Source organism: Moschus berezovskii, chromosome 25 (genome assembly GCF_049115385.1).
Source record: "Moschus berezovskii isolate FMDL1 chromosome 25, NW_MosBer_1.0, whole genome shotgun sequence".
NCBI lineage: Eukaryota > Metazoa > Chordata > Mammalia > Artiodactyla > Moschidae > Moschus > Moschus berezovskii.
In genome coordinates this window covers 26,461,704-26,482,499 of record NC_142484.1, presented here as the reverse complement: position 1 = coordinate 26,482,499, position 20,796 = coordinate 26,461,704, and the positions used below count along the sequence as shown (strand labels likewise).

At 41.4% G+C, this 20,796-nt stretch overlaps 1 protein-coding gene across 1 annotated transcript in view; it reads right to left on the bottom strand.

Moving 5' to 3' along the window:
* Positions 1 to 18,673, bottom strand: part of SLC17A6 (solute carrier family 17 member 6) — a 38,835-nt gene extending 20,162 nt beyond the window's left edge. Inside the window, exons 1-3 of the mRNA XM_055415069.2 lie at positions 18,588 to 18,673; positions 15,728 to 15,980; positions 14,010 to 14,128 (exon numbers count right to left, since the gene is read on the bottom strand). Coding sequence (XP_055271044.2) covers positions 14,010 to 14,128; positions 15,728 to 15,980; positions 18,588 to 18,673 — 458 coding nt within the window. The remainder of the gene's footprint in view (positions 1 to 14,009; positions 14,129 to 15,727; positions 15,981 to 18,587) is intronic.
* Positions 18,674 to 20,796: the final 2,123 nt, after the last annotated feature.

Here is a 20,796-nt window from a genome sequence, read left to right as displayed (position 1 = left end):
TTCTAATTATATAATCTGTGACATCTCTAAATGCTTCCTAGTTTTAACTTTCTTAATTTGTTTAGTCATCCTTTTTATTATTAGTGGCCATTGCATTATAAAAATGAATTGACTTTTTCTAACTATTTAAGAATATAATTCATAAAACTTTTCAGAATCTAGTTTTTTTCTAATTTTATGAAAATGATCATCTAAATCAATATCCAAGTAATTAAAATTATGATTATCAAAATCCTTGGCCAATATGGAAAGTCTTTACATTTTTCTTAATGTACTACAGATAGTCAAAATTGAGGCAGCCACTTCATTCAGCATTGATTTATGCTTTCACACTCCAAACCTCTATGAGACTATGTTTAGGGTACTATGTTGAGGAGGAAAAGGGAGCCAAAATTTACAGAGCACTTATTATACTTTCTCCACCTACATTAATTCATTTAAACCTCACAACAACTCTGAGTTAGGCTTTCCTTTCATTTTAAATCAGAGACTAGAGAGACTGCATAAGAGAAAACAGCAAGCAATAGAGCTGATATTTGAATTCCAAACTCTATGACATGGAAATCTGTAAATCTCTGCTCTTTTATCTACAAGATGCACCTTGCTGTTACTGCTGTTTAGTGGCTAAATCATGTCTGACTCTTTGTGACCCCATGGCCTGCAGCCCACCTGGCTCCTCTGTCCTTGAGATTTCCCAGGAAGAATACTGGAGTGGGTTACCATTTCCTTCTCCAGGGGATCTTCCCAACCCAAGGATCAAATCTGCGTCTCCTGCATTGGCAGGTGGAATCTTTACTGCTGACCCACCAGGGGAGCCCACATGATGCAACTCGGTACCTAGAAAAAGACAAGGATGCTCTGTGTGTAGTAGAAGAGTAAAAGAAAGACAACTAGCCAAAAAACGACATACGCTAAAGACCACAACCAGAGTACAAATGGAAAGCAGGGAAAAGTTCATTCCAGCTGGCGTGACGAGGAAACAAGTCCTTCAGGAGGAATCTTTAAAGCTGGGCTTTGGAAGGTTAATAAGAAAAAGGATGAATTTCAAAGAGGAAATGAATCAGCAAAGTTTCAAAACATGGAAGAGATTACATTACATATCCAAAACAAAGGCAGAATTGAAAATGGCTGAATACAGTGATAGACATGAGTAGAAGAACATCAGGAGTGAGATGATGAACAGGGAAATTGTAAGGAGGGTTTAAGTAGATGTAGATACAATAGGGGGAGAAGGCAATGGCAAGCCACTCCAGTACTCTTGCCTAGAAAATCCCATGGATGGAGGAGCCTGGTAGGCTGCAGTCCGTGGGGTCGCTAAGGGTCGGACACGACTGAGCGACTTCACTTTCACTTTTCGCTTTCACACATTGGAGAAGGAAGTGGCAACCCACTCCAGTGTTCTTGCCTGGAGAATCCCAGGGACGGGGAGCCTGGAGGGCTTCCGTCTATGGGGTCACACAGAGTCGGACACGACTGAAGTGACTTAGCAGCAGCAGCAGCAGCAGATACAATAGGGAAGGCAAGAGAAGAAATCATAAGTCCATGGCATCTTGGAGATGATAGAGTTCAGGGTGACCACAGAGGGAATGCAACTATGCTCCCAAAGTTAGGTAAACATGAAAAGCTTGCTGAAATTGAGGGGGTAGGAAATGATGAAGTCAGGGAGTCAGAAGGTGAGAAGCATACATGTAAGTTCAGATAAGAGTAAAGCGGTCAAAGTCACTAAAGTGGGAGAGGAAAAAAGATGACATCAATATTGTACAGAAATTTTTATAAGATTCTGGCTTTGTTGGTTAATAACTTTGTGACTGGAAAGCTACTTAACATCATTAGGCTTCTGATTTCTTGTCTATAAAAAGGAACGTAATGGTCTAGATCATGTTTACTAGGGCCAGACATCTGAGATTCAAAGTCCATTTCTGTCACTCACTACTTGAGTGATCTTGAACAGTATACTTTACTCTCTATGCTTCATTCCTCATCTACAAAACAGGAATATTTATAGAACCTATGATTTATTACCAGTTAAGGACCCAGAAGAATGTCTGACATATCCTAAGCATTTAAAAGGTGTTAGGAGTTGGTCAATGATTGTATTAGTCTATCACTGTTCTCTCGGGGCCTTGCCTTTTATTATAGAGGGGAGCAGCAAGGGTGAAGTGGAAACACCTGCTGAAAAGGACAATCTACTTTATAAAATACAGATTATAAGTAGATCATTCAATCAAGGCCAAAAGAGAAGTCCTCTGACCTGGTTTTGACTGTCCTCATTAACCAAATTGAGGGCTTCCCTGAAAGCTCAGTTGGTAAAGAATCCACCTGCAATGCAGGAGTTCCCGGTTCAATTCCTGGGTCAGGAAGATCCTCTGGAGAAAGGCTAGACTACCACTCCAGTATTCCTGGGCTTCCCTTTTGGCTCAGCTGGTAAAGAATCCACCTGCAATGCAGGTTTGATCCCTGGGTTGAGAAGATACCCTGGAGAAGGGAACAGCTACCCACTCCAGTATTCTGGCCTAGAGAATTCCATGGTCTGTATAGTCCATGGGGTCACAAAGAGTCGGACATGACAGCGATTTTCACTTCACTTCAGTTCATTAACCAAACTGATTGAGTGGCTGCCATATTTTTCTTTGGGACATATAAACAGTAAAATATAACTGCTGCTGCTGCTACTGCTAAGTCACTTCAGTCGTGTCCGACTCTGTGTGACCCCATAGACGGAAGCCCACCAGGCTCCCCCGTCCCTGGGATTCTCCAGGCAAGAACACTGGAGTGGGTTGCCATTTCCTTCTCCAATGTGTGAAAGTGAAAAGTGAAAGTGAAGTTGCTCAGTCATGTCCGACCCATAGCGACCCCACGGACTGCAGCCTACTAGGCTCCTCCATCCATGGGATTTTCCAGGCAAGAGTACTGGAGTGGCTTGCCATTGCCTTCACCGGTAGAACATAACATTAGTTAAGAATACACATTCTATGGTTACACTGTATGAATTCAACTTCCAACTCCAATTTCTTACTAGATCTGATCTTGTGCAGTTGTTACTACTTGAATTCTCTAAGCCTTACCTTCTCCATTTGTTAAATGGAGATAATGTATCTTCATACTTTAAGGAATTATCATGAAGATTAAATGAATCAATTATGAAAGGAGACAGTATCTGGTTAACAGTAAGTGGTTTATAATATCAGCTATCATGATATAGAAACTCCCTAACATTCAACAGAGTTCTCCAGAGAACTGTTATTGTCTGTCTTTTTCATCCAGAATGTTTTTGGCCTAATTAATAATGCTATTTCTGTGACCATGGATTCCAAGTTGTCCTGTATCATCCTGAAATTCTAGAAGCTTAAAGTGCCTGAATCTTAACTCCCATTCTGAGGGCACATAGTATGGACTGAAATACATCAGTCCGTCAATCTGTGCCTCAACAGTCTATTTAAAAATATCTGACAGGAAGCAAGCAAACAAAAATTGACAGTCTTCTTCAGATCAGTTTTACTTGTCATGGTATCCCCTAAACATTTGCCTTCAATACCTACCCACCATACACACACACACACACACACACACACACACACTTTACTTTTCCAACTGTCTCTCTCAGATATTTCTAAAGCACTGTAGATCCCTTTCAAAAGACTTAACCCAAGATCCTACATATTATTTGTGTCTTGGAGAGCACAGCCTAGGTCTTTTATTTCTTCAAATTCCTTGATGGTAGCAGAACACTTTGCATGTGACATGTGCTTAAGAAACCACCACCAGCTCCTTTTGTATAAAGATTTTAAATCCAGGGAAGTGATATCTTCCCTTCCCCATATGTAGGTGATAACAGGTCTTTCTTCCTTGAGCCTTCTTTATCCCAATAGCCTTTAAGATCAACTGACCATTTATTTGTTCTTGAGTCTTTAATGGGAACAAACTACTGTTCTGGGTATTCTAATGATCCTAGAAAGCTAAGTTACTCCCTAGAATAACTGGAGGACAGTAGTTCTAGACTAATAGAATTGAGAATGTTCCTGTGGCTAAATCTGAACTTGAAATAGCAGGTGCATGGCCCAGTCTGGCCTCATCCTTAAGTCTTCCAAATGGCACTGTGGGATATACTAAACACTTTCTATTCAGCACGTCTTCCTCAGCTTCTGAAATGACCGTCTTTAAGCTCTGCTTTCAAAACCAAATTCTCCTAAAGAATTTCTCCATTTATCAGTAAGTATTGAATGTAGTTGTGCTTGTTGTATTATGCTTGACAGTCATCATTTTTGTTTGGCTTGATGTTACAGAAGCAAATATAAGCATTGAACATAAAGAAGTTAAAGAAATAGCAAATAGATTATGTACTAAGAGGGGACGACAGAGAATGAGATGGCTGGATGGCATCACCGACTCGATGGAGGTGAGTTTGAGTGAACTCCGGGAGTTGGTGATGGACAGGGAGGCCTGGCGTGCTGTGATTCATGGGGTCGCAGAGTCGGACACGACTGAGCGAATGAACTAAACTGAACTGAACTGAAGAAACATTTAGTACTCATGTGTGTCTTATTTCCCTAGCACTAGTCTCTACTTTGACACACAACTGCATTTGAAAACAATACCCACCATCATCTGTTTTTCAAGTTTATCCTCTGATCAAAAGACTTCTCTTCCTTTTACCAGGTAGTGATCTTTGGGAAAGTTACTCTGCTATTCTGTTCAGTTCTCTGATCAGTAACACAGTGTCTTTGAATATATAAGAATGTCTGCCTTATAGAGTTGCTGTAAGGAAGAATGATGATATATAAAAGTTTAGTGATGTGTATATTTATTAATTTAATTCTAATTGCAATTGCATCTGCCTCCTGAAATGGAGCACTCAGAAACTTATGAAAACAATTTATATTTCATATCCCCTCTCTTCCCACCCCCAATTCAAATGTACTGTTTGTACTGTTTGGGAGAAGAAGAAATTTTTTACCTGAATGATCTACCTCACATTGATTGAAAAGCTCTTCTGATATTCACTCACCCCCTCTCCACCTTACATGATTAGAGTGTCTCTTCTGTGTTGCTATGCAATCGAGCTGGCTTTCTATTTTCCCCCATTTTAATATAAGAGCTAGATTTCTGGATTCATTTTAACTATGGGTTAGGAAAAGGTTGTCCTCTACAGTATCATATGAGTTAAACAGCCATGCTACTGCTTTCCAGGAGCTCAAAGGAAATATTTATTTTTCAAGTTCATTTTTATAACACTTTTATCTTTTGAAATTCCACTGTAGCTTTTTTGCAGGTGGGTTTTCAATGTCTCACCGTAGGTTAAATGTTAAACTGTAAACTGTAAATAGTAATGTGTTTTATCTGAGAATATTTTAATGAATTGATGATTATAGAACATACGTTTAAGATATTATTCAATATAATTAACCAATTACACATTTGCTAAATTAATCCAATTTCTGACCCATAGCCTGAGTTTTCCATTTGTTTTGTTTTTTGCTTTATAATCCATTTCAATTAAGAAACTCATGTAAGGTCTGATCACAGCTTCTTCCAAATAAATGTGAAAAATGTGAAGAAAAGTAAATATTATATTTTACATAAACATTTTGTAGAAATAAATTTCTCCAAATAAATATATTTTCATTTTAAAATAACTTGCTTAATTTTCTGACTTGTAAATGTATATTATCAATAACATCAGACAATATTTATATCACTATAAGTAATATCAGGCAGTATATTTATATTAGTGTTATATATAAAAACAAGCAATCAATGCAAATTCTAGCAAATTATACTAATTTTTTAGCAATGAACTAAACTAAAACATTGCTTTATCTGAACAACAGTCAATATATATAATCATTAATTAGATAAATACTGATGAACTTGAAGTTCCAAGTAATAAGAGGAACCTCAACTAAAATTATATTTTATTCTGTTTAAAGCCTTTCTCCTTATAATTGGCAACTAAGGTGCTACCTAAAAATATCCACTCCTGGTGTAAATTTTGGTTGAGGGAAAAAAGCAAAGAATTATGCAAAAGTAAATATAAAAAATATTAACTTTTCTATGCCTGAAGAACAGGATTAGAAACTAATTCATGCGCTAAGTGTATCAAAGAGAATCATTACACTATCTGTGAAATGAAATAACAGCCATTTGCTTATTAAGATTGCTTTTCAAAATGATGAACTACTTGAAAGCTACTTAAAATTGGTTTCCTCATGATTTCCTTTGCAGTAAATGACATACTAAGATGAATTTGATTTGCTTATTTTCAAGTTAAAACCTCATTTTACTTGTTTCTCCTGTTATACACACACTACACACACACACACACACCCTCCAGTGTTCTTAAAGTGATTATACGTAGGAGAATATAATCACTTCATACTGTAAGACAAAAAGAGAGAAAAGGTGTGTCTGTGTGAGTGAGAGAGAGGATGTTCTATACTATAAACAGATTACCAGAACTGAGAAACATACAGTATCCCTGATACAGAAACATCTGAAAAAGCAAATGCAGCTGCTGGAAACCAGCATCACAACCTGCCTGATGATTAACATTCAGTGTGACCCACAGTGAGTTCGCTGTGAAATTCCCAGTCATCTTCTTTTTTCTATGACCCATAGCCACAAACAACCTCACATATCAAACCCACCCGACAAGTATTTGCCTGGAAGAGGTGACAGGAACACTGGTGACTTGTCATTTCTACAGATGATATCTATTTTCCTGGAATCAATCAATCAGTTTCCATTTGGGCAGGGGCTTGTCACTTAACAAGGATCTAGTGTTTCTCACCCCAGGTGGGGCACTAATCCTCTTGGAGAGGATCTGTAGGAATAGACTGAGCCAGGCTGTTTAATGGATTTAATCTAATCAAATCAGGGCTCGGGTGCCTCCCTTTGTCACATCTGATGCTCCCATTCCCAAATTAAAAAAGGAATACACAAGCGCAAGCCAGCCCTCTGGGTCCCTTGGTACCTCATTATGTTGTAAAAATGACTTCATCACTCATGACAGAGAAATTAGACAGCCCCAACAGTGGCATATGGCAGCGGGAGAATCATTCTACCAGCTGCCCACCTGACTCTCCTCCCTCAAAATCATGTCCCTCCCCCCAGAGGCTGCTTCTGCACTGCAGTAGTAGGATGTGGCGGCTGCAGGAGAAGCCAGGCCTAGTAAGGGCGGGAGGAGAGGAGACTGGAAGGCGATAGAAGCCCGTGTCAGCAAAGCACGTGCAAACCCTTAGGGACCCCTCCTCCCCGATACATCTATTCATCTCCTGGAAAGGGTATTTCTTTTGTCAGAAGAAAAGAAGGCCTTTTCTGCATTGCCCCAGATACCAAACCTATAGAGGCCACAATGGGGAAATGGCTAGATGTTTGATAGGCAGCCAGATGACTGAAATAGAGATAGTCACCTCTGGCCCTGAAGGACTGGATCACTATGAGCCAGTTCCCTCATAGCAAGATGGTGGTATTTTGCAGCAGGCTTTATAGTTACAGTCTGAATTATTTTCTCACCAAAAGGAATTTGTAAATGCTTCTCGTTGGAAGAGTTAAGAAACTCCTGCATGCAATCAGTGTTGCAATGGCTAAGTAAGTGTAGAAGACAAAAGATGATAGACAGGTAAGAGAGAGAGAGAGTTTGGTGATGAGACTTAAGAATCTATTTCCAATGCTTATTATAATAAATATCTTCATTATTTTATTTTTGTGAAAGAAAATGACAGAATAGTACCAGTAACATTATTTCTTTCTGGGCTTAAAATATGAAGGCATTGTGTTTAAAGTATCTCTGTTCCTCTTTCTGAACATCATTCTCACAAGAGGAGTTTTCATAATCAGGCAAGCCAGAATATTTACCTAAAGTATATCAAATTCCACTTTTATAAATGCAAATGCACATTAGTAAACAGCTCTATAATCTGAACATTAGAATTTGTTAATTTTTAAGTATAAATCCTCTCTTCTTTATAGCGGTAGTATAAATTGAGCTGTATCAATTAAAGTTGCAAGCAAGAACCTCTTCCTTCTAGACAAAGGGTCTAAACCATCCCAGTCATGCTCAAATCTCTACAATCTTCTAGAAGTTCAAACTGCCAAAAGGCTGGGTCAGTAGAAAAACTTCCAAATACCATGTTTTTTTCCTCCAGAAATATCACACTATTTGTCTAAGTCATTAACAAGTTTGCATTTTGCCTTTTACAGGGAAAAGAACAGAATCACTTGTGTTATGGCTAAATCATTTGGGAGCCAGTACACACACACACAAATATAGTATGTTTCTCCTGCCACAAAAATCTAAGAATCCCTGGGGCCCGCTAAAGGCTTCTCTCTCTAATTCATGGATTTCTGTCCTGGATTTAGGGTATGATAGATTGTAGGCACTCATTCGGAGAGTAGAGGGCTCAACTTGCTACTGAAAGTGAATACTGAGATAAACCATATAATATCAGGCAGAGATGTCAACTTTCAACGCAGAGAGAGGTTGTAGTCATGTATTACTGGACACCCGAGTTTTAGTCACAATCTCTTTGTGACTTTGAACAAGTCACCACCTCCCTGATTTTCTATTTCCTTTCCCAATGGGTAAAATGAGAGGATCAAATGAGTTGAACCCTCAGTTCAGTTCAGTTCAGTCACTCAGTTGTGTCTGATTCTCTGCGGCCCCATGGACTACAGCACGCCAGGCCTCCCTGTCCATCACCAACTCCCAGAGCTTACTCAAACTCATGTCCATCATGTCATTGAGGGCATCCAACCATCTCATCCTCTGTCGTCCCCTTCTCCTCCCGCCTGTAATCTTTCCCAGCATCTGGGTCTTTTCAAATGAGTCAGTTCTTTGCATCAGGAGGCCAAAGTATTGGAGCTTCAGCTTCAGCATCAGTCCTTCCAATGAATATTCAGGACTGATTTCCTTTAGGATGGACTGGTTAGATCTCTTTGCAGTCCAAAGGACTTTCAAGAGTCTTATCCAACACCATAATTCAAAAGCATCAATTCTTTGGCGTTCAGCTTTCTTTATAGTCCAACTCACATCCATACATGACTACTGTTAAAACCATAGCTTTGACTAGATGGACCTTTGTCAGTAAAGTAACGTCTCTGCTTTTTAATATACTGTCTAGGTCTGTCATAGCTTTTTTTCCAAGGAGCAAGCATCTTTTAATTTCATTGCTGAAGTCACCATCTGCTGTGATTTTGGAGCCCAAAAAAATAAAGTCTATCACTGTTTCCATTGTTTCCCTATCTAGTTGCCATGAAGTGATGGGACCAGATGCCATGACCTTAGTTTTCTGAATGTTGAGTTTAAAGCCAACTTTTTCACTCTCCTCTTTCACTTTCATTGAGGCTCTTTAGTTCTTCTTCACTTTCTGTTCTTTCTGTTATCAGGAGTTCACTATAAGTTACAGATACATGTGATGGTCAGTTTGTTATCTGAATAAAGAACTGTTTTCTCTTTAGCAAAAGTCAAGTTAGAAACCCAAGAATACCTGAAAAGATAAAATGTTCCACTAGGAACTGAACTCTCTTTGAATAAAGGATAGGGATGTGGGAAATAATCTTTGATTTTTATCAGAGAAGTCTAACCTCAAATTTATATGGATTTCTCTAAGCACATTTGTAATGCCTGGCTAGAATTCAAAGATTCCATATACTGAAATTCTATAATCCCTATGCTGTTGGCTAAAATTATTTTTTAAGACAGCTGTTTATAAGCCTTTACATGAGACTTATGACACTTTCAGCAAACAATAATTTTAACTATAATATGTATGGGAAAATAATTTTAAAGGCAGAAATCTGATATGAGAAAAGAGCTATTTTTATCACAAGAGAAATAATCTTTTTGCATTACTAATTCTTAAGGCAAATTTAAACACAAGTGATACTGAATGATCAGGGCTTTTTTCTTTCATTTTTTTCTGAATATAAAATGCTATTGGAAATAAGTAACAGTCAACAATTATTGAGTACCAGGCATGCTTAAGAATTTTATACATATTCTCTTATTTAGCCGTCATGATACTCCCAGCAGGTAAATAGTTTAACTACCTCCTTTTACAGAAATACAAACCGAGACTCAGAGAGGTTAAATAATATTTCATGCCATTCGGCCATTAAGTAGTACATTCAGGAGTCTGAACACAACCCTACTGGCTTTAGAATCTATGGTTAAAGTGCAAAACACTTTGTTGAGATGTTATTTCATTTACTCAACTAGTATCTATCATAAGCCAGGCACTCTTTGAGATGCTAGTGATACAGTGGTGTTAATACATGACAAAGCTACTTGCACTCGTGGAGCTTACATTTTATTGTAGAAAAGCAGTTATTTCTTAGTTATAGATCACTAAGAAAAATACTGGTATGAAAGCTGGCAGTAAAGCTACATAAAAAATTAAAGCAGAGTTGGGAAATCAGGAAGACAGGAGCAGAGTAGGGAATGTTTTTAAATAGAGCTTAGGTAATATTTCCACCTAGACAGAGGCAAGAATAGTCTCTGTGAACACAACATCATCCACTAAAAACATAATGTTGACCAAACTTTCTTTGATAAATCTGACCTTCTTTGGTTATGCCTTTGCAAAAATTTTGTTGTTTCTTCCATTAAGTCATTGACCAGGCTCCTCATCACTCTCTAAATGCAAGATAAAGATAGTTTTTAGTAATTTCACAGTTGTAAGTATATGATTTACCATAAGCCCTATGGTCTTATTGTTTAAAGATAAAATTAATTTGCCCCCAATACTTTTTAATCACTGTATTAAATATGTTCTCATCTAAAAACATTACAGATTTTATAAGAAATCTTCCTTTGATTCCCCACTTTAAAACCCTCTATAGAGGGAGTTGACTAAATTCTCCTGTCCAGGGTATGCAATAGCCCTTTAAGGCAAGGTGAAGAAAATAATGATTCAGGAGCTTTCCTGGAGACCCAGTTTCCTTCCCTCCACAACTCCCCTACTTCCTCTTCTCAATGAGTAGCAAAGCAAGAATACTGAGAAATGGACCAGAAAAAGAACCAATAAATCTGTATTCTGACCAAGAGGGGGGCTGTTTTTGCTTAATTCATAAAATGGAGAGGCCAAATCATTGCTGTTTGTTTTTCATTGAGAAATCTGCCACGAGGTGTAACCAGAAGCCCTTCTCTCTAGGGGAGCTGTCTCCACACACGTCAGTTCCTCTACTCCAGTTCCACCCACAACAGTGATGGCAAACACTTCCAAAGAGAGCTTTTTTTACACCAAGAGGGAAAGGACTCTGTCCCCAGCATCCCACTCAAGGGAAAGCTTGTTCTATTATTAAATCATCTGGAGGAAAGGCAGAATGGGTGCACAATGCTTGTAGGTGGAAAACTGGTCTTGCTATGTTGCTTTTGCTGTTTTGAAAATGGAAACATACATCTTTCAAGCCAATTCTAAAATTTCTAAAATTTTATGTTAAAAATGTCTTCTAAGATAAAATTCTATGTAGCATGCACAGGACTAATTGGACATTTATCAACTAGTCAATGAAAGTGTCTCTGCGTGATTAAGTTATATGATTTTATTGTCCTTTCTTTTTAGTATACTTTCCCTATTTGATATGTAACACTTTTATAATCAGAAAAGAAAATGTTATACATTTTTAAACCTGTTTTCACAAGGGGTTTCCAGTGTGTATTTCTCATTGTATGCTTTTCATAATATTTTTAAAAATATTAAAAATAAAGCAGATAATAAAAATCTTAAAAAGTGAACAGGTTCACTTTCTTATCTGTTCACAGTATTTTACAATAAATATTGATTTTGTTTTCTCAGCCTTGGAGAACACAAAACATTGTATATAAAGATATTGTTTCTCTCTCCTAAATATCTACTTAAAGATAATGTGGTTTTGGATCCAAATAAAAATTCTAAACTTCAGGACATTTTCTCTTGAGGAAAATCTTCAAATAAATTAGAACCTGAATCAGCATCAGTCTTCTCTTTACTAGACATGACACAGTGATAGCAATGAGCTTGCATTTTTTTTTAACCTAGAAAAACCTGTTTACTGACCTCCCAGTGTTAGAAAGAGTGAAAGCTAAAGCATCCCTGATGTTTTTTCCTGGCAGGAAAATGTTAGCATTTTAACATTTGGCAAGCTGAAGGTTTTGACTCTGAGAAAAACTTAAAGGCATAGCCATTATATTTTTATTTCACCTTTTATTGAGTTTCTTTTTTATTTTTTTGGGGTGAATTTATGCACGGTTTTCCACTGAAGTGAAAAATATTTTACATATGTATGTTTGGGGTATCTTTCTGGGAAGTTTATTTTGTTTTGAAAAATATTTTTAGGAAAAAATTCTTGGCACTGAATTAGGGATAAAAAAAGTCAAAATGTAACATATTTATTGCCAGTAATATTTAAGAAAATTATCCTTTACATTTTTCTGCCTTTACGTCAATTTTTAAAATTTATCCCATCCATAAAATAGGGTTCTCCACACAGTTAATAATTTTCAATTTAAACTGATATTGTTTTTAAAAGTACGTATTTTTTATCCTGTTCAGCCTGAGTGTTAGCCATCACAATGTTAGGGTAAAGACAGTATTCAAGAGGCATTATTTCTAGTCTATTGCACTCTCCTCTTAACATTTTGAGGACAAAAATCCTAACCCTAGGGGCATTAAGCCGAAAATAAATTCCCAAGACTCTTTCCCTAGGTCTTGGAGATGACTGAGAAATTTGGGGCAGGAAAACACCTCTCCTAAATGGGACTGTAGGTGACAAAAGCCAGGGAAGGGGCTTGGGAGATGTCACTGAGGGATGAAAGGCCAGTTTAGGGAAGCAGAGAGGAAATCAAGACTAGAGAGATGCCCAGTTCTAGATTACTTCCCAGGAAAACTTAACCTTTGGTGGGGAGGGAGGGGGTGAAGTCCTAGGTATAGGCTCTGAAAGAAGACCCCAAATCTTTATTGGGGTCTCTATGCAGCAAATGGGCTTCCCTGTTTGCTCAGAGGGTAAAGAATCTGCCTGCAATATGAGAGACCCGGATTCGATCCCTGGGTTGGGAAGATCCCCTGGAGAAGGGCATGGCAACCCACTCCAGTATTCTTGCCTGGGAAATGCCATGGATGGAGAAGCCTAGCAGGCTATCCCCCACGGAGCTGCAGGAGTCCGACGAGACTTGGCGACTAAACTACCAACCACTATGCAGCAATACCAGGAAAGGCGAGACATCTGTTATTTCTCAGCTGAACACTTAGATGTAAGGCGTACTTAGTTTTATTTATCATAATGCACACAAAGAAGCAAATGAAGCTGATTCTCACCGTCGGAGGGCCTGGCTATGCTCCTTGACACCCCCACCCCATCGGTCGTTTGGCCTCGCATTTCGGGGTGCCTCTGCAGGTGCCGGCGGGGGCACTCTTGAGGGCTGGCGCTAGGACCCCGGCCGCCGTCACCACCGCAGCCAGGCCGGAGGCCTCTGGACGCAGCTGAGCGCCTTCCCCACCCCGCCCCTACTCCGCGGAGCTCATTAACAGGTGGAATCGCACCCGGGGCGCCTGAAATCCCGCCTGGCTCCATAGAAACAAATCCGGCAGACCCAGAGCACCATCTGGGCGGGCTTTCGATGCGCCCTGCCAGGAGGTCAGCATCACACGGAGCCGTGGTACCCGAGGGATGCGCGGAGCGGCGCGCAGTGACGCCTGCACCCTTTGTGCACCGGGGGCACTGTCTCCGCTGCCCGGCTCCCCGGCAGGCCTCAGCACCTCCCAGGCCTCGGAGAACGTCTAGCATTTCACCAGAAGCCGGTTACGCCCGCGCTGGGAGGGGTCGGCGGGAACCTGCACCCACATCCTTGAGGTCGCCTTATTCTGGAAGGAGGCACCATGTTCTAGCCCCGAGAGTGGATTCCAGGGGACTAGGAGACCTCGTCCAGGAGTTCCCCAGTCCCGCGGGGCTGGCGCCCCGGTCCCCAGCTTCCGCTACCCCTCAGGGGATGTAAATCCCACCTCTCTGAGCCCCATCGGGCCCCGGAGCTTTACCTGTTGGCTGCCAGCCGAGAAGCGATGTAGCCGCCTGGAATCTGGGTGATGATATAGCCCCAAAAGAAAGAACCGTGGATCATCCCTACGGTTTCCGGGTCCCAGTTGAATTTGGCTTTCTATGGGAGTAGGGAAAAAACAAACAGGTGGAGGGAGATCGTTTAGTCAGGGCTTTGGGCTGGAAATTCAGTAGTTCTCGACCGAACGGCCCTCACCGCCCGAGGTACTCCCTGACTTCTGGTCGTGGGGATGGCTTAATGTTCGTTTTCTAACAAAATTAAATCTATACCTTCTTACAGAGAAGAAACACCTCTTTTTACTGAAAAACTGTGCTCGTTTGAAATGGGTTCATAGCGAAGCTGGGCGCCTTGACTTTGCTCCCCGACGACTGCCTGGCAGGTCGGATCGCCTCTATGAACGACGACCCTGCAGGGCTTGAGTTTGGGAAATGAGGACTCTCCGCGAGGAGATTCTGTTCCCTGGCGGGGGACAGAGCCACCTGACGGGGGTCCATGTAGCGGAGGCCGACCTGTTCGGCTGCAGCGGTGGAATCGCTGGGAGAATGGAACCCAACTGGGGAAAAGCTGGGGAAAAGTGGTGGGGAGCTTGGGATGGAACGCGAGGAAGTCGGAGGAGCTAGTGGGAAGGATGGGGGTCCCTGCAAAGTGGGGATGGGTCTGGGCCAGAAAGATTTGGAAAAGCCCAGGGAAACCGGGGGAGTCAGTGGAGACGGAGGTGGCGCTCAGGGGTAGTCTGAAGAGCAGGAGAGGGGTGTGTCTGAAGGTCCCGGCCTAACTCCGCCCTCGCCAGCGTGACTTGCCATCCAAGGTGAAGCTTACAGTAAACTGGGGCTAACTATCCGCACAGGAAAGATGAAAGAGACCTTATTCGGCGTGGGAAACTGGAGACCCTTTTTCTTCCCCTTTGAATAAAATTCTGAAACCAAACGTCCTTCGCAGGATCTCCAAGAACAACCCAGGGCCCATCAACGCTCACGGTATCCCATCCGCAGCCCATCCCGAATTTATCATCCCAACCCCCAATCCTTGCTCTGCCAGACTTCAATTCTCTCAGGTCTCTATACAGGAAGTCTCCGGACCCGCGGGTTTCTGTGACCTTGACTTTGACCTCCCCCCACCCTCTCTCTAGGCACCACTCAACGCACATTGTAAGATTACGGGCGGGCGGGACTGGATTCCCGGTGACCCTGAGCCTGTCTAGCTCCTCTTTGTCCGCCAGTCAGGGCGGCTCCTAAAGACCTGTCGGCTAAAACTGTCCATATGTGTGCACAGTTGCTTTGATTTGTTTTTCGGTTTTGTTTCATTGTGATGATTAAGAATGTTGGGCGAGAATTGTAGGGAGTTGGGGGAAATAATAACTGATCTGCTGCTCTATTCTTCCGGGTAAAAGAAAAATAGTTCGATTTAGATTTTGCGGACGGTATTGAGGATCAACTCTTTGTATGATCCTCAAAAAGCTATTGAGCTTTTTCCACTTTACTATTTTCCACTTTGCTGGGGAGAAAAAGAAGCCCCAGAGAACAGAAGCGGCGTGCTCCAACGTGAACAGGGATCGGTAACATTGCCGCGGCCCCATCTAGAAGGGCAGGGCTAGAGAGGGCCTTGAAGGGGCAACCACGCCCTCCGCATTCGGCGGGGAGAGCGAGGCTCAAACAGGTGAAGTGGGTCTGCGACACCGCGGGGCCAGCCGTCGCGTACCTCCTTGATCACCTTGCCCCCGCGGTGGATGGTGCTGTTGTTGACCATGTCCACGATGGCCACGCCCAGGTTGCAGCGGATGCCGAAGGAGATGCAGAAGCCCAGGCCGCTCATGATGGCGATGATGTAGCGACGCGGCAGGCCAAAGCACGTGCAGTCGCACAGCGGCGCCTTCTTCTCAGGCACCTCCAGGGGCTTCCCATCCTCCGTCAGCTCGATGGTCTCCCCGGCGTCCTGCTTCTTCTCTAGCACCCTGCGCGGCACAGCGTGGGGAGGCAAGCACGCGGGGGGTTAGGCACGTCCTTACGCCGGGACCATTCCCCGTTCCCGGAACCCGTCAGATCTGGGGGAGGGGGCCCTGACCGCCTTCCCCACCCTCAGGAGTTAGGGAGCTGGGGCCACACCAGACTTCAGGGACTCCCAGGCTCCCTCCCCGCGGCCGCATCTCCTCAACTTTCAATATTTTATCTTATCTGGCAGCCAATGCCCCTTCCCTTGGGGATTCACCCCGCAGTGCTTTGATTCACATCCATCGCCTGGGCCTGACTTTCCTGTGGGGTCTGCAGTTTGGAAAAGAAGGGTGACCCGAACGGCGCCTTCCCAGCACCTGTGTAGACGCCTCCCAACCGCAGCGCTTTCATACAACCTCCAGTCTCCCGAGGGCTGGTCCGCGGCGGCGGGCCCAGGCACATTCCTGCACCCGCTTACCCCTTCCTTTCCGGCTAAGTTAAACGCCCCCCGGGCGGAGGACGCCGGGATACAGTCCCCGACTGAATCCGGGAGCCCCCGGGGACCAAGGCCTGTCCCGTCCAGTGCCCACGCGGAGGTCTGCGAACGCTCCCTGAGTGTCACGCCCTCTCCCTTCCCATTCCTCTAACCCCAGGATGCCAGTTCAACGTTCACTCTCCTGTGACACAGCTTACTCTTTTCCCTCTTTTTACTCGAGTTTGAAACAAAGGCCTCCGCCGCATATGGCCGACACCAAAGCTTCCTACTGCCAGAACATGAATAATTAATTATTCACAATCTTGCGTCATTACTATCTCAGTTACAAACACCGAAAAATGTCCTGGGCCCATTTCCAAAGACAATGCGACTCCCAGATACACGAACGCGCCCCCAAAGCAACTCCGGGAAGATGTCCCACATCAAGGTAGAAGATCTCAGATTTATGTTTGTTTGTTTTTTTAAACTTGTGTAGTGTTTCACAAGATTTCACCCCTCTGATTCAATCGCTCTGGGCTTTGTCCTTGGGGGAAGGGGAAAGTAGAGTGATGGAATGGTTTAACTAGAAGCTGATAGTGCTGTTCTGGTCCACAGTATATCCGTGAAATTTCTATTAAAAAGAAGAGGAATGTGAAGGGTAACACATCGTGAACCTTTGAGATGGATATTTAAACAAAGAACCTCTCCATTTACAATTTGCAGATGTTTTCCAATCCACCATGTATCTTGCCACACAGAATCATTTTCATACACATGGAGAAAGCAAAATAGATCAATTTCAAGAATACCTAGCTTGGGAGACAATTGCTTGTTAAGCAATTTGAGGCTACTAGGACAAAAAGTCAGACTTGCAAATTCTGCAAAATATAAACTGGGGAATAGATCATAAAGCTAACGGTAGCTATGTTAGTACTTATTCCTAAAGTCTAATTCCAGCATTAGTGCATATGACAATGTATTTATTCTAGGAGAGTAAAATTCCATTAATGAGATTTTTTTCACATTGGCTTCATATGCTCATATATGCAAAGTTAAACTCTGCACCTGAACTCCTCACTGATGGCAGTTGGGCTGAGAAAGAATAGCTCTTTCCAGGGCATCTGTATAACTGCAGGGCCCTTGCAGTATTTACTGCCGCATAGGTGCATGATGGTGCCTACAAGAAGCCCACCAGAGCTGGAGAGATTGGGAAAATTGGGACGTGCATTGGTCATTTTCTTTACATTTCCTATACATTTCCAAAGGCTTCAATTTATCACATTTGAAGATTAGCACTCTCTTAGAATCGTTTCTCCTTTTGTTTCTGCCCTTTCTTCTTGATTTTGCTCCTATTATTAAGAAAAGGTGCATTTGTGTCATATTCTTGAACAGATTTAAAGTCGTAAAATTTACAGAATAGTACAGTGACTGCAATGAGGATTTAAATTTTTAAATCGTTTCTAATACTGCCAAAGTCATTTGGCTGATTATTATTATGATTCTTCCTAAAAGCACTGTGATATTTCCCACACAAGAAATAGACATCTAAGAGAGATCAAATAATTAAAAATACATATACATTGTTTCAGATTTAAAAAAAGGAACTGCTTCCGCTATCAATTATTGATATATTTTGATTATTGCTTCAGTACAGAAGGAAGATTCCACTGGGGGATTCTCTACTCAAGTGGTTTTGAAACTAAGACCCAGCTTTCTTTCTGCCACTACTCTTCAGAATTTTATTAATTTTTTAGGTGGTTGTATTCTTTATTCCTTTTTCTGCATTAAAGGAATTTAATTTGGTGTCACTGTAAGCAACAAAAGAAAGGCTCTTTGAACAGGTGCAGGTCATTTCTCAGCTGGAAAAAGGATAAATCTTCAGCAGAAAAGGATAAGAATGTGCAGGTACCAAAGCAAAAATCACACACACACACACACACACACACACACACACACAAACAGCAGACAGGTTAATTTAGTGCAACATTCCTGAATTAATAAGTAGGTTTCCAGAGCAGCCTCACTTCAGCAATGAGCAAAAAGAAAGATTTTCCGATCATATTACAATCTCTAAGCAACCAGGGTTTAAGGAAATAGCTCTGCAGATTTTTTTTCATGCTGAGTCCCAGGCAAACATAGGTTTGCTTTCCCTTACCTGTAGATCTGGCCGAGGGATTTTCCAGCAAAATTCTTTAGCCCCTCTTTTCCTGGGGTCAAAATCCTTTGTTTTACCGACTCCATTCTTGCAAAGCTTGGTGTCGGCTCTTGCCAGATTTAAATAGAGATCGCTATGAAAGGCGAGAGTTGCGCATATTGTCTTAATCGCTTAAGGTAGTTGTAGGTTTTTTTTTTTTTCCTCCTCAGCAGAATGGTATCGGTGTGCCTCTTGCTAGAGTGCGTGTGAGAGAGGGGAGGGAGAGTGAGAACGAGAATACAACAGAATAGCTGCATGCAACCCACGGGTTTTCTAATAGGAGAGTTGGTAGACACAATCAGAAAGTCTCATTGGAAGGGGAGGATCCGGTGGCAAAGGGCGCACGCAGTGCCATGGTATTTGAGCGGGTGCAGATGAGTCCTTGTCCTGGAAGTCAGTCCACTCGAAAACAATGTAAATCCTCGGTTTTAAAAGCCTTGTTGCTGACAAACCCTCTGCCTTTCTAACGCGGGTGGAAATATCACAGAACCCTTGTGTAAGGACGAAGTCAAAAGAATAGTACTTTTTAAAATGGTGCCTTTGCTGTAAGGAGCAGAGCACTTCCGAAACTCATGGGAGCATCTTAGGTCTCAGGTGAGCGATGCTGCTGTTAGTTTTTCCTTCTTGCCCATGATCTCCTCCCATCACGCCAGCGCAAACTCTGCTCTGCGGTAGAGTCGAATTAAGATGGAGAAAGCTTGCTGCTCTTTGAGGACGTGAGTAAATAACAGATACACTGTTCTGATTTGGGCAGAGTCAGGGAAGATTTTTTTCAGCACCGCTGACAGCGCCCGTCTGGGCGCTTCTTGAGAAAGTGGTTCAGCACCACGGACAGAGTAAGTCTCGGGAAAGGGGGCGGTTTCTTTTGGCTGGTCAGGTTGCCAACTTTCTAGGGGAACTGAAAGGATGGCCCTGACCAAGGACCATACTGGGGATTCAGGAGTGGATGCTATGGAAACCAAGTGAAAAGATGTCATCATCGCCAGGGTTTGCAGTGAGAATGGTGCATTTAGCTCTGCAAGGGAGAAAGATTTTATTAAAAATTGACAAGTTACTTCTAGTTTGCTACATTTTGCCCAGCATGCTGATACCAACTCTGACTGTTTCAGGGAAGGAAGATTACAACATATTTTACTTATGTTTGTGGAATTTAAGGCACCTGAGCTCCCTTGAATATAAATTATATGTACACGAACTGCATAATTATATTGTTCATGTGTTTTGTTTTAACCCCTGGTAGGTAAGAGGGAAAAAAAAAAAAAGGTAGAAAGGAAGAAAGAGAAGGAGGAAGCAAGAAAGGGGAATAATAGAAACAGAAGCGGGCAGAGAGAGGGATAGAGTAGAGAAATTTTTTTTTTTTTTCAAAAAATGAATAGTTATTCCTCAGTGATCTTGGTTAAATAAAAGACAAGCAGTTTAATATAAATTCCTTGGAATTGTATGCTTCTTTATTTTTAACTACTTTTCAGCACACACACTACTAAACTATTAATATATTGAGGACATTTGTGGCTACACCTTGTGCTTTTTAACAAATTATTGCTGATGATGATTTATTTAAAATTATTTACAATATTTTCAAATATAATTTTTTAATTTTGTAACATCTTCTTCTAAAGCAGAATTAGAGACATTCACGAAAGACATTTGCTCTTAGGTATGTAAGTATGGCACCAGGGAACCTATTTCATTAAGCAAAATGAGGAAACTATGCAAGATTAATGTTAATTATTAATACATTTGACATGAATCACAAATCTCTTAGATGTAATTCAGGCAAATAGTTACAAATCAGATTGTCCTTGAACTACATTCTCAAAGTCAAAATCCTTGAATTTCCTTTAAACCAACAGGGGGAGTAGATTTTTCTTAGGGATTCTGGTACCAAATCTCAGAAATATGGATCTAAATACAGAATCATGTAAGAATATCCCCCAAATAGGCCAAATAATACAATGAATATGCAGGTACTGAATGGATAGTGGAAAAATTTCAAAAGTAGCTGAAGCCATCTGCTATTATTAAATTTAACATTTATCAAAGTATATTTTATTAAGAATTATAATAAAGAAAAGGATACTGGGGGCATCTTTCTCTTATTTTGATGTGCATTTGTATATATTTTATATATATATATATATTCTATTAGTATACTAAACAAGATTTTCCT